This window comes from Lissotriton helveticus, chromosome 12, assembly GCF_964261635.1.
Source record: "Lissotriton helveticus chromosome 12, aLisHel1.1, whole genome shotgun sequence".
NCBI classification, from domain to species: domain Eukaryota; kingdom Metazoa; phylum Chordata; class Amphibia; order Caudata; family Salamandridae; genus Lissotriton; species Lissotriton helveticus.
This window is the reverse complement of record NC_136073.1, coordinates 138,307,788-138,322,166: the sequence shown is the minus strand read 5'-3', so window position 1 is coordinate 138,322,166 and position 14,379 is coordinate 138,307,788. Positions and strand designations below refer to the sequence as shown.

At 41.3% G+C, this 14,379-nt stretch overlaps 1 protein-coding gene across 3 annotated transcripts in view; it reads right to left on the bottom strand.

The window, feature by feature from the left end:
- The window catches only part of LOC144797809 (transmembrane protein 272-like), a 192,707-nt gene that overhangs the window by 90,164 nt on the left and 88,164 nt on the right, over window positions 1-14,379 (bottom strand). Inside the window, exon 3 of one of the 3 annotated variants that reach the window (XM_078668598.1) lies at window positions 306-338. The exons of 1 other annotated variant lie outside the window; for it this stretch is intronic. In XM_078668598.1, the coding sequence (XP_078524724.1) occupies window positions 306-338 (33 nt within the window). Of the gene's footprint in view, window positions 1-305; window positions 339-2,686; window positions 2,746-14,379 lie in introns of all 3 variants that reach the window. One more of the 3 variants, XM_078668600.1, reaches the window with a different exon arrangement.

Genomic DNA, 14,379 nt, shown 5'->3' with positions numbered 1-14,379 from the left:
AGTAAATATCACCTGAGAATTCTCCTGTTGTCAAGTTGCGGGAGTTCATCAAGCGGACAGACAGACACACAAAGTGAAAAGAAAAAAAAAAAAAAAAATTCATATAGTTAGTGACAATATATAATCTCAAAATACTAAACTGCTGGATTTGTAATGTCCAGGCAAGTGAACGTACTTCAAAATCATGTCACCTAATTAGGTGTACTAGAGAGCTAGACCATTTAATGTGTCTCATAATCATATGTGCAAATAACATATAATTAAACACTCACCCAATCTGTAGGAGAATGTCGCCCCCCCCTCACCTGGCCACAGCTCAGGTAACTCGGAGCACCGCTCTATTCAAGCCAAACAAATGGAGGAAATCAGAGGAAGCACCTCGACGTTGCGCAACAAATCTATGTGTTTATACTAGACAATTGTCTAAAGTATGTGTCTTCATTTCCTATTCAGTAGTATAGTAAACTAAGCCCTGTAGGGTCACTTCTACCACCCTCCGTCAGGGGAGACCCAGAGCAGTTCACATTACTGCTTCAGTTCAAAAGTGTGTTAATGAAAATGTTTAAAGAGCCATGTCAGGCCGCAAAAGTTGTTATCAGACCTATACCCTATTGAGTAGGCTCTGACGTTTTTCAAAATTAGTGTCAAGTACTTCATCTAATCACTAAATACACAGAATTACAAAACATTTTTTACGAGTCAAAATCTATTGGCTTTCCATGTCAACCCTCCGTAGTCAAAGAGTCTGAGTTTTCTTTGCCTCTCTTCTCGTTCCGTTTTTATAATACATTGAGAGTGCATCTCGGAGCAAAATGAAGTGCTCGCGCGCGGTGACAGCAGTTGTTTAAAAGACTAGGTTCTGGCTTGGTGTATCCCGCTTATAAGCACGAGAAAAGTGCAACAGAGCCTGGCTGCGGCCCATCTTCATTAAGACCTGTCACTCGCCTCATGTATATCATTAATCAGTAACACGGCCATCATGCCTGCGTTCCGATTCTTGTAAAGAAAAGAAAGGTATCCTATTCTGCATGTCAAATAACGGGGTGAACAACAGCCGACTGATGCGCCTGACTTTGTGCAGTGATCTGTACCCGCCTATCTTAGACTATCAAATCTCTTCATTGTTAATGATGTACATCTGCAGAGTCTGCCTTCCTACCTGTCCGTTGGTACTCCAGACGTCCTTCTGGGCTGTCTGTGGGAGGTACCCGGCGGATAGGAGGAGGTCTATTTGGCAAAAACCTGGGTAGGCTCACGCTGTGATGTCATAACAGCGCGCCCCCCAAGGCTTGTAGGGAAATGTAGTTTGATTTTGTATTTTCATTCATCAGACTTCGTATATTTATAAAGGTGGATATTAGCCCCCCACTTTTTTAAATGTCTCTTGATTCTGCTACTGACTGGTTATAAATCAGTATTCTGTCTCCTATTTCTGTTCTATGAGCGAGATCCCTTGCGCTTGTGTGGCCCTTCTTACGGTACTACAAAACCTCTAAGCAAATAGGGAGATGTAGTCATATTCGCCAACTATCTGTGGTCTGTTCAATTTCACCTCAGTATTATACCCACAATTAGTATACGTGTGGCAAAGTCAGGATGTTGGAGTGGGAGACTATGTAGAATGTATGTGCAGCTTCTGTATGTCTCGCTACACCCAGCCTCTTTCCTCAGAGACATTCAAATGTATATAGAATTTACTTGTTCATTCTCCAGAAAACTCCAAGACCCACATGGACTTGGGTGCGTTGCGCCCTAGAATAGGGTCTCTTACAGCGACATCCACGGGATATCCTCGTTCATACCCTGTTTGTCAGTCTGTAATTTGTAGACCCACCTCTGCTCACGTCTCAAGAGGAACCCACTCACATCAGTGACATGTGTCGGGATCAATGGTTGTTCTAAGACTGTCCATCTTAGTGACAAAGGGCTATGTCTCGCCTCTAAAAAATGGCTGGTCATCCTGGTCGTCTGCTTTGAGCATCTGATAGAGCTCTTGTGCTCCGATATGCGTATCTTAACCTTTCGGGTGGTCATCCCTACATATCGTTTCCCACAGGGACAGCTGATTAGATATATCAAGTTGCTACTATTGCAGTTTGTAAATCCGCGTTGTTCCCAGGGTCGGTCTGTGCCGATGTCTATGGTTAAGGACTTCTCTGTCTGGGGACAGGCAGCACAGTTCCCACAGGGATGGTGACCTGTGGCCGCCGGCATGTCCCAAAGGGTACCTACTGCTCTAGGGAGCTCTCCTTTGGGTCGAGTATGCACCAACCTGTCCTTAAGATTTGGTCCCCTTTTGAATGCAAATAGTGGGGCAGGTATAGTGTCAGCTCCTGTGTTAAGGATTCTCCAATGTTTCCTCACTATTTTTTGAATCTGATTTGATTCTGTGCAGAAAGTTTGTACACAAGTCATACGATCCTGCTTAGGTTTAGGTGGCAAGATCTCCAGTAGACTGTCTCTGTTATTATTTGAAGCTCTTTTTCTGGACTTCCGAACCAAATGTCTAGGATAATTCTTCAAAGAGAGGTCTCTGAAACAGGTCAACCATGCACATGGACAATTCAGTGCGTTAGATGAATAATTTGTCTTCTCACGCACAACACTGTTTTACTTGCCTCCATTCCGAATTGAATAAAGGTATAGTTCAGGTAATGCGAAGTTTACCTTTTTTAACTCGCCTTACTTGAGCACTTCCACGTTTTCATCACAGATCACTACTGTAATAGCCAGTGATTATTCCTCCTGGTGGAGGAAAGAAAATGAGAAAAAAAAAACAAATGATGATGCGGTCACGTTTTTAACGAGGTGGAAAACCAAGATATACTGTCTCATGGCCTGTGTACATGAATGAGGCTTTTTGATTAAATATACCTATTACATTGTTTATTGATGCTAGTGCTAGATGCTCCAAAGTCTCTAAACCTCCTTGACTTTCCTCATGTTGATATTATATTAATTGGTTATTTTACATTTTGTATTAAGATTTTTACATGAATTGTAACCTTTTATTTGCACCGATCAATTTACATACCCCTGTCATTTTCTCTTTAAAGTTATGCTAAACTAACTCATGCATTCAATTACTTTGATTCTTAGTTTTAGTTTGTTTTTTAACTTGAAAATGGAATTTGTAAATGGACATGGAAGATGAAGGTGCTGACAGAGTAAGACTTCAGCAGTCTGGCTGATGGCCAGTTGGCCACCTCGAGGTGAAAGGCTAGTGTTGGGACACAAATGTCCCTCCATGGCTCAGAGTGTGCAACGACCAAGCCTCTGGAGCTTGATACATTTCCTTTTGCCTCTACGTACACCACATGAAGCGTGCACATGGATGGCCCAGTTTATGCTGTAGCGGGGTTCCTGCACACCCTCGTTAATCGAGTGTGACTACAATCAGCTCACTGGGCTGTGCCCAGGGAGAGGCAGTGCCTCTCACTGGGCAGACACTTGTGTTAATATGCGTTACTAGCCTACCCTTTTTAATTGTCCGCAGTGCCGGGTTCCTTCGCAGCATACGGTCGTGTGTCATATGTCATGTGTGTACATGGTATCTGTGTAGCAGAATGCGTAAGCAGTTGTGGTGGACAATTAACATTTTGTATTTCATATTTTGAGCGGATGTTGAAAATGGATCACTGACATAATATAGACTACATAAATATCGAAGTCCTATCTACAAACAGGTAAGTACAAAAATATCGAGTCAAAAATATTGTTTAAAAATATGTACTTTGTAAAAATATCGAATTTATTCAAATTAATGTAAAATTTTAAAAATATTAAAAATTAATAACTAAAATCTACTTAAAAATACTTAAATAACTTAATTTAAGTTATAAAAAGAAATACAATTTTATTTGTTAAAACATATATATACATACATACATATACATACATGTATATACATATACATACATATATACATACATACATACATACACATATATACACACATACATACATATATATTCACTGAAAAAAACCATAGGTTATAGACCATATATCGTTAGGAATTAGCATTTAAAAAACCTTATTTTACTCACACAAAACCATTGAAATTCCATATATAGTTAGTTGCACTAACTATATATCGCGCACCCGCAATCCACTGCTGATGATGTCACATATTACATCATTCATGACATGGTCAGTGACATCACTGATGACATCTCATTTGACATCACTGATGACATCACTGATGATATCATTCATGTGACAATACAATGCATCTCCTCACATTTTAATATAACCTCTGTTTCACCCAGTGTTAAATACAGAATATAATTTTTGAAACCATTGACACACCAATACTAGTTACTACATACGCACTCACTGATTCCTACGTCTACACACACCTTCACTCATTCACCCATACAATCATTCATACATACAATCACTCATCTTTACAACACTATCATATGCACTCGTACACCTATACAGACACTCAGTCTGCCACTCATCCATGGAGTTACTCACACACCTAGTCAGTCCTGTAAAGAATCAATGACACTTCCATTTTCTTGTCTATACAGTTAAACATAGAGCACCTTACATTTTCAAACATATACTAACACATACTTACCTTGTTATACAATCATTGATACAAGTACACATTGATCTGCACAGAGTCACACACCTCCCAGCCAGCCACACACACACTCAGTCTCCCATACAAATACTTGGACAATCAATCAGTAACCCATATAGTTAATCATATAGCTACTGATCAAAACATGCAGCAGTTTACAGAACAACAGACATAATGATGCACAAATTAAGACAGTTTAGTCACTAACCCATGCACTCAGTGAGACATTTAACCACTCACTCATACAGTCAGTCATGCACCTACTAAATCCTTTGTCCAGACACTTATACTTCCACTCATTCTTCAATATGTAAGACACATTTTAACTTTACAGAAACATACAGTCACTGGATGTTGTCATCAGTGATGTCATTTGAGATGTCATCAGTGGTGTCATCAGTGATGTCACTGACCATGTCATGAATGATGTAATATGTGACATCAGCAGTGGATTGCGGGTGCGCGATATATAGTTAGTGCAACTAACTATATATGGAATTTCAATGGTTTTGTGTGAGTAAAATAAGTTTTTTTAAATGCTAATTCCTAACGATACATGGTCTATAACCTATGTTTTTTTCAGTGAATTTTCAAGGTTTTGTAAATGCTAATTCCTAACTATATATGGTCTATAACCTATGGTTTTTTCAGTGAATTTTCAAGGTTTTGTAAATGCTAATTCCTAACTATATATGGTCTATAACCTATGGTTTTTTCAGTGAATTGCAATGGTTTTTTAATAGCAAATATCATAAGCTGTCGAATGTCAAGTACGTGGTAAGTAAAAACATTTTCGTGTTTATGCACACTGATCTGCTTTGAATGCTGCCCCCCACCCCTCATTTCTATTAGGAGTACTCTCTCTTTGCAGATAGTGATGGGTAGTTAACGCAGGCCTTTGCCCCCGTTGTAATCCGTCGTGCCTGCTTCTCTCTCCATTTGATTGATTGTTCTCTTTGGTTCATTCTCTATTTACAAACAAGCACAGAGTCGCAATACTCTGTTTAGTCTTTGCAGATAGCGAAAAATCATGTAAAAAAACAAAAGGAATCGAGCAAAATCAGTAGGCCACTAATGGGATCTCTTTTTGACCTCGCTAAAATAGAAACATTAGGAACAACCTGTTGAAAATAGCAATGTGTATGTACATAAGCGGCGTTCATTTGTGTTCACAGTACCCCTTGTTGATTGTTTGAATCGAGCATTGAATTGTTCGAAGTTGGTTCTCTTAAGGATCTTCTCTGCCTGCAAACGAGGAAGAATAGGAATATTCTCTCTCCCTTTGCAGATAGTGAAGGGTAGGTAACGCAAGCCTTTAACACGTCGTACCTATTTCATTCCTCATTGATTGATTGATTGTCCGAACATTGACTGTTTGGGAATTAGTTCTTTATGGAGGTATTCCCTGTTTGCAAATAAACGTAGGAAAATCTTTGCAAGTAGTGAAAGGGTACGTAATGCGGACCTTTGTCCCCCGTTGTAATCTGTCATGCCTATCTACTCCCCACTGATTGATGCACCTGTTTCACCCGGACCATTTACTAGAGATAGGTCATCTGGCCCGACCAGAGAGCACCCCTAGTGAAAAGGACATATGCAATAATAACGAAGTGATCACTGTATCCTGTTAACAGAAACTTTAGCATGAAACAACCTGGAAAGAAAAGAATAGGAAAAAGAAAATCAGTAGGCCACTGATGAACTTTTTATTAAATAACAAACAAAGAAATGATAATACGTAATGATAAAACCTATTATTGTCCTAGAAACAAGAAACGTTAGAAGTAAGCCCGTAATAAGAAACCTGAAAACATCGCCCCTCACTGCCCCAAAACGTGTCTGTCCCACCGCCTGCCACGGCCAAATAACGGCAAACTGGGAACGATAGAAGTCAGCAGACATCCGCCCCATTCTAGAAACTTCCAAAGGGCAACAGGTTTTCGGCTACGCCCAGCCGGAAGCAACACATATAAGGCGGGTCCTGCTGCCACGCCTCGGCCAGGAGATCATCACGTAGGGTGTAGCCGGAGGAGAGGCCGAGGCCAGCGGGACCCGGCCAGGGGGATTGACAACACTGGAGAGTTTCAGGGGGGGGAATGTCCGTGTCCTCGACCCTCCCCTCTCTCTCCCAGTCCGGCCGCGGTGGCCCTTGAGAGTTGCAGGTTGTCCCTCCACACTCTCTCCCGGTCCGGCCACCAACGGCCGGGGGCTGGGGCCGACGGGATCCGGCTGCAGCCGATGAGCCAAGGAACCCGTTCATGGGGCCAGAGCAAAGGGCGTCCGGCCGCCATCCACCGGAGGTACGGCCCAAAGACGGACGGGACATTTCTTCTTTCTTGAATAATTGCTGCAACAACCCTGGGGGGGGATGTCTTGCACATGCCTCCGACCCCCCCCCTCTCGTCCTCATCGCCTGGTCCGGCCATTAGAAATCTCAAGCGAGACGCCGTGGGGTGCACTGGGAGGGAGAGACGGTGCGAACAGGCCTCTCCCGCCTCCCCAGGTGGAGGCTTCCCAGCTGCACCCTCAGCGCTCCAGGCGCCCGGAAAAGGGTTCTTCCACTGTGGCGATGCTGCAACGTCTCGCCCGGCAGGGTGGAGCCCGTCCGCTCATTTGACCCCGCGATCGCCAGTAGCTACCGAACTCTCAAAATGGCGGTCGACCTGGCAAGAGCGGGCCCAGCATAAAGAAATGGCCCGGTCACTGGTTGACTCCACCACCGTAGTCCTCCACGACCTTGAAGATTCTAGAGGAGCCGCGGGAGTCCCCGACCCCCGATGGGGAATGACTGCCATGATCGCCCGTGGAGTGACGAAACTGTAGCCGCGGGACGTCGGCGCTCCCATGCTGGCGCCAGCCTCAGTTTGAATGACTAGAATCCTGCAGACCTCAGTTCCGGTGAAAGCACAGTGTGACCCGGTAGGAAAAATTGTTGCACCCCCTCCCCTTTTTGACTGATGGTTCAAACCACTGATCCTTTCCTTTGCCCTTTTAACGGAACTTTGGACTGCCTTCCCCCCCCCCCGCGGCACCCCACGCCGTTATTTGCTGGGCGGCAACTTACTAGACATCACCTTCGTGACATCCAGATTTCAGCGCGTTCTGCGGCCTTGGAACTATTCGCACAACAGACCGCTACTGACAACCCACCCCCCGGGACGCCCCACGCCGGATACCCAAATCAGTGCGGCACCCAGGCAACATCTTCTGAATTTTCATAATTTGAAAGAACTAGTAACATGTCCTCATCAGGAATTTCCTCTTCAATCATCTCATCAGGAATTTCCTCATGAAAAGTCTGCAATGATGGTTCTTGTAACTCTATGGTCTCCAAACATTCGATAAATTCGCCATCAAGATATTGATCAAAAAAATCATTCAAGTCATCTCCTCCTTGTGAGAATATTTCATTATTGGTGCTGTCAATTTCAATTAATGTAGTGGATAATTCAAAAGAAATTGCCACGGTCTCTTCGTTGTTTAAATGTTTTTACTGTTTTTGTTTTGTTGTATATATTTATAAGTTATTAAAGTTTTATATTCCTACTACTTTGTTGGAGTGCTATATATTTTTAATGTGACACATAATTGTAAAAACTTTGATGTACAAAGAGTCATCCCTGGAATCTTCCGCTTCAGGCTCGGTCCCCTCCCCAATCACAATACAGGATGGTTTTCAGATAGTATGAACACGTGTGGTGTGACGGATCTCATCGGGTGTGGGCCTTGATCTACTATAACTCCTTTGAAGAGGGGTGATTCTTTACAGCTGGGGCCATAAACTACATCTGCAGGGCTAGCTGATAGCCTAGGACCGGCCTGGACAATCGGACACAGAGGAAGAGGAGTGTCAGAGGGTGTGGTAGTGAATAGGGCGAAAGGGAGGTGTCGGGCGGGCACAGAGTGTGATTCTCAGGGAAGAGCAGCGCAGATAGGGGGAGGTTTATTGCCCATGCATAAGACAGAGAGCGGGGGTGAGCAGTGCCTGGGGAAGATGCTTGCGAGGGTGGGGAGCCATGCTACGAATCGACAGCGTGCAGAGAGTGGGTCTGGTCAAGGCATCTAAAATGGCTGCCGTGCACAACAAAAGTGTGGCATTTCAAAAAAGGCAAGATGGCGCAGACAATGTTTTTCAACACTTCATTTCCTTCGAATCGAACGTTAACAGACGTTGGTGCATATTGCCAAAGTTAAGCGATATTTATCGCTAACGATGCTTAGCAACGAATTTTTTACCGCTAAGCATCGTCAGAAATTATCGAAGATAAACCTTGCTATTATCAAGGTTTATCGCAAATGCGATAAAAAACGGCCGCAATGCATGAATATCGCTAAAAAGTCAGCGATATTCATGCATTACCGAGCTAATGCTCTTAGCCATGTTATCCACCTCCCATTGGATAACATGGCTAAGAACTGCTCAGGGCAGGTGTTAGTTTTTGGAGATATTCGCGCTTAGCGCTAATATCTCCAAAAGTTGGTAATAGGAGATAGATATCTTGCATGTTGTAATGCAAGTTATTGTGGTATATGGAACTCATACCATAATCTCTCAGGAAAGCAGAAACTGATCCTTTTGGGACCACCTGAGAAGGCCTAGGGGGTGAGGGGTACTCTACTTTGCCCCCTTTTCACGTTCCGAACTATTTTATTTTACTCTCTTCTGTAATTACACAAAATGGCAGCGATAAGATGCATCAGAGACAGACAGTGAGAGAAAGGAGGCCGGAGATGAAGAAGAGATGTCAAATACACATTGGAGATAATATAGTGGGAGAAGGGAAGTAAATATGAGTAAACTTACCATGTAACATAAAAATGTTCCACTCTATACTATAAGTCTCATTTTATACTACAATCACTTCGCTACAACCTCATAAATTAAAAATAAAAATGAATAATGTCTCAAACAATTTATGTATTTCTAAATATAAATTTATTCTTCTGAATTTTCAAAATTTGAAAGAACTAGTAACATGTCCTCATCAGGAATTTCCTCTTCAATCATCTCATCTGGAATCTCCTCATGAAAAGTCTGCAATGATGATTCTTGTAACTCTATGGTCTCCAAACATTCGATAAATTCGCCATCAAGAGATTGATCAAAAAAATCATTCAAGTCATCTCCTCCTTGTGAGAATATTTCATTATTGGTGCTGTCAATTTCAATAAATGTAGTGGATAATTCAAAAGAAATTGCCACGGTCTCTTCATTGTGAGCCATTTTATTTTGAAATTGCTTGCTGTAAATTGCAGAAAAAAATAATCACTTTCATTTATCATTTTTAGTATTTAGTATAACAGAAGGACTGTAAATAAATAACAGAAAACATTTTTCAAATTATCTTAAAGTGTACAACATAGTTCCCCTTACAAATTAACAACTCACCTTTTTAAAAGTAGGAGAAGTGTTAGTACTGTGTAAACCAAACACCAGAAATTGAGCACCAAAAATTCCTCACAAATGTACCTCAGACAGTAGTATCACAAAATGGCTGTGGTTTCCTCTCATTTTAGATATATACATAACCAATTAACTTTCATCACACACAAATACAAAACCAAAGTAACATTTTAATTGGTTCTAAATTTCAACACTTTCAAATGTGTTTTCCCCATGCACTTTTCCATAGGACATTTAGATACGTCTACAGCCTGAATGGCTGAACGGAATTACACCAAACTTGGCAAAATGGTACATCAAACCTAAGAGGTCAGGGAGGATCTACTATGCCCCCTTATGGTCATTTGCCCCTTCGCTTTGGCCTCCTCTTGTCTCTCGATCCTACCGAGAGACAAGATGGCGGCCGCTACGGACTGTTTGGAATGTTTACAGACGCCGGAGAACCAATCACCTTCGCAAAGCTCCGTAACGCGAAAAGTACGAGAAGCGGAGCGCTGTTACAGATATATATCTTTTTTTGAACGTTAATTTCTCAAAATCCACTTGAGCACATATATTGAAACCTAGCAAAGGCACATCGGGCTACCAGTCCCTAATATTTTGCCAAGTTTCGTGCAAATCCATTCAGCCTTTCGATTATTATTATTTATTTTTTTGCCCCGCGGGGCCCTTTTAAAACCTCCACATCAAACCTAGGGGGTCAGCGAGGATCTACTATGCCCCCTTATGGTCATTTGCCCCTTCGCTTTGGCCTCCTCTTGTCTCTCGATCCTACCGAGAGACAAGATGGCGGCCGCTACAGACTGTTTGGAATGTTTACAGACGCCGGAGAACCAATCAGCTTCGCTTCACAAAGCTCCGTACCGCGAAAAGTACGCGAACTGGAACGCTGCCCGGTCCGCTGTTACAGATATATATCTTTTTTTGAACGTTAATTTCTCAAAATCCACTGGAGCACATATATTGAGACCTAGCAAAGGTACATCGGGCTACCAGTCCCTACAATTTTGCCAAGTTTCGTGCAAATCCATTCAGCCGTTCGGGCTAAAAGTGAGGCCAACCGCCCTATGGAAAACTCAATGTTAAAAACACGTTTTGGGACCCCCCTTTTTTCTCGGCCCCCCCTTGACGAAACCCCCCCAAATTTTCAGGGGCTGCTCAGAAACAAAATGTTCCATTTTCCTGAAAATTTCTGCCAATTCCGTCCACAAACGCCAAAGTTATTAGACATAGGATTTTTTCTCTATGGGATTTTTGAAAATTCTAACTATATATACCTACTGGCGACCGCCAGTAGGTAATATACATACACATACACACATATACACATATACATATATTTACACATATACATATATATATACACATACATACACATACACATATATATACACACATATACACATATACATACACATATATACACATACATATACACATATATACATATACACATATATACACACATATACACATATATACACACATATATACATATATATATATATATATATATATACACATTACCTACTGGCGGTCGCCAGTAGGTATATACTACCTCCAATTTATTAAAAAATGCTATTTTTTTTTTAAAAAAGTCTGTCATTTTTTATCTCCATGGTACGCTCCCCCGTAAGCTCCCCGGTGCGCGTACCGGGCGCTCCCCATGCGAAAATCGATTTTTTTTAAAATTATTTTTTTACCCGCGGGACCCTTTTATGGCCCCCACATCAAAACTAGGGGGTCAGGGGGGTGTACCCTGCCCCCTTTTGCTCATTTCCCCACTTTGATTTTTGCCACCTCTTGTGTCTCAATCCTACCGAGACACAAGATGGCGGCCGCTGCGGACTGTTTCGAATGTTTACAGACACCCGAGAACCAATCAGCTTGCCGTGCGCAAGTCGCGTGGCGCGCCCGAAGCGCTCCCCGGTACGCGGCTCTAGATATATATCTTTTTTAAACCTCATTTACTCAAAATTCACAGGACCACATATCTTGAGACCTAGCAAAGGCACATCGGGCAAACAATATCTACAATTTTGCCAAGTTTCGTGGAAATCCATTCAGCCGTTCGAGCTAAAAGTGAGGCCAACCGCCCTATGGAAAACTCAATGTTAAAAACACGTTTTGGGACCCCCCTTTTTTCTCGGCCCCCCTTGACGAACCCCCCCAAATTTTCAGGGGCTGCTCAGAAACAAAATGTTCCATTTTCCTGAAAATTTCAGCCAATTCCGTCCACAAACGCCAAAGTTATTAGACGTAGAATGTTCAAAAATCCCATAGAGAAAAAATCCTAACTATATATACCTACTGGCGACCGCCAGTAGGTAATATATATATAAATATATATATATATATATATATATATATATATATATATATATATATATATATATATATATATATATATATATATATATATATATATATATATATATATATTCACTGAAAAAACCATAGGTTATAGACCATATACAGTTAGGAATTAGCATTTACAAAACCTTGAAAATTCACTGAAAAAACCATAGGTTATAGACCATATATAGTTAGGAATTAGCATTTAAAAAACCTTATTTTACTCACACAAAACCATTGAAATTCCATATATAGTTAGTTGCACTAACTATATATCGCGCACCCGCAATCCACTGCTGATCATGTCACATATTACATCATTCATGACATGGTCAGTGACATCACTGATGACATCACTGATGACATCTCAAATGACATCACTGATGATATCACTGATGACAACATCCAGTGACTGTATTTTTCTGTAAAGTTAAAATATGTCTTGAGTGGATGTATAAGTGTCTGGATGAAGGATTTAGTAGGTGCATGACTGACTGTATGAGTGAGTGATTAAATGTGTCTCACTGAGTGCATGGGTTAGTGACTAAACTGTCTTAATTTGTGCATCATTATGTCTGTTGTTCTGAAAACTGCTGCATGTGTTGTTCAGTAGCTATATGAGTAACTATATGGGTTATTGATTGGTTGCCCAAGTATTTGTATGGGAGACTGAGTGTGTGTGTGGGTGGCTGGGAGGTGTATGACTGTGCATAGATGTGTGAGCAGTTGATTCACTAGATGTATGGGTTCAAAAGTGCATGTGGAAACAGCTGTATGGGCGGTTGACTGTGTGCATCAGTGTATTGGTGAGTGAATGGATATCTCAGTGCTACATGTCAAAGTAAGTACATATGTAAAACACAGTACATGTGAGACTTGATATATATATAAATAACTGTGCATAAGAGCCAGTGAATGTGTGAGTGGCTGTATGCATCATTGTGAACTTGTATCCGGGATTGTATAAGAGAGTAAATAGGTTTTAGTATATGTTTGAATAAGTAAGGTGTGTATAACTGTATAGTTGGGAAAATGGAGGTGTGATTGATTGTTTGCATGACGGACTAGGTGTGTGTGTAACTTCATGGATGAATGACAATCTGTGAGTCTGTGTTTACACTGAGTGTATCTAAGGTTATATTAGAGTCTGAAGAGGTTCATCGTATTATCACATGAATGATGTCATCAGTGATGTCATCAGTAATGTCAAATGAGATGTCATCAGTGATGTCATTTGAGATGTCATCAGTGATGTCATTTGAGATGTCATCAGTGATGTCATTTGAGATGTCATTTGAGATGTCATCAGTGATGTCATTTGAGATGTCATTTGAGATGTCATCAGTGATGTCATTTGAGATGGCATCAGTGATGTCATTTGAGATGGCATCAGTGATGTCATCAGTGATGTCATCAGTGATGTCATCAGTGATGTCATCAGTGATGTCATCAGTGATGTCATCAGTGATGTCATCAGTGATGTCATCAGTGATGTCATCAGTGATGTCATCAGTGATGTCATCAGTGATGTCATCAGTGATGTCATCAGTGATGTCATGAATGATGTAATATGTGACATGATCAGCAGTGGATTGCGGGTGCGCGATATAGTTAGTGCAACTAACTATATATGGAATTTCAATGGTTTTGTGTGAGTAAAATAAGGTTTTTTAAATGCTAATTCCTAACTATATATGGTCTATAACCTATGGTTTTTTCAGTGAATTTTCAAGGTTTTGTAAATGCTAATTCCTAACTATATATGGTCTATAACCTATGGTTTTTTCAGTGAATTGCAATGGTTTTTTAATAGCAAATATCATAAGCTGTCGAATGTCAAGTACGTGGTAAGTAAAAACATTTTCGTGTTTATGCACACTGATCTGCTTTGAATGCTGCCCCCCACCCCTCATTTCTATTAGGAGTACTCTCTCTTTGCAGATAGTGATGGGTAGTTAACGCAGGCCTTTGCCCCCGTTGTAATCCGTCGTGCCTGCTTCTCTCTCCATTTCATTGATTGTTCTCTTTG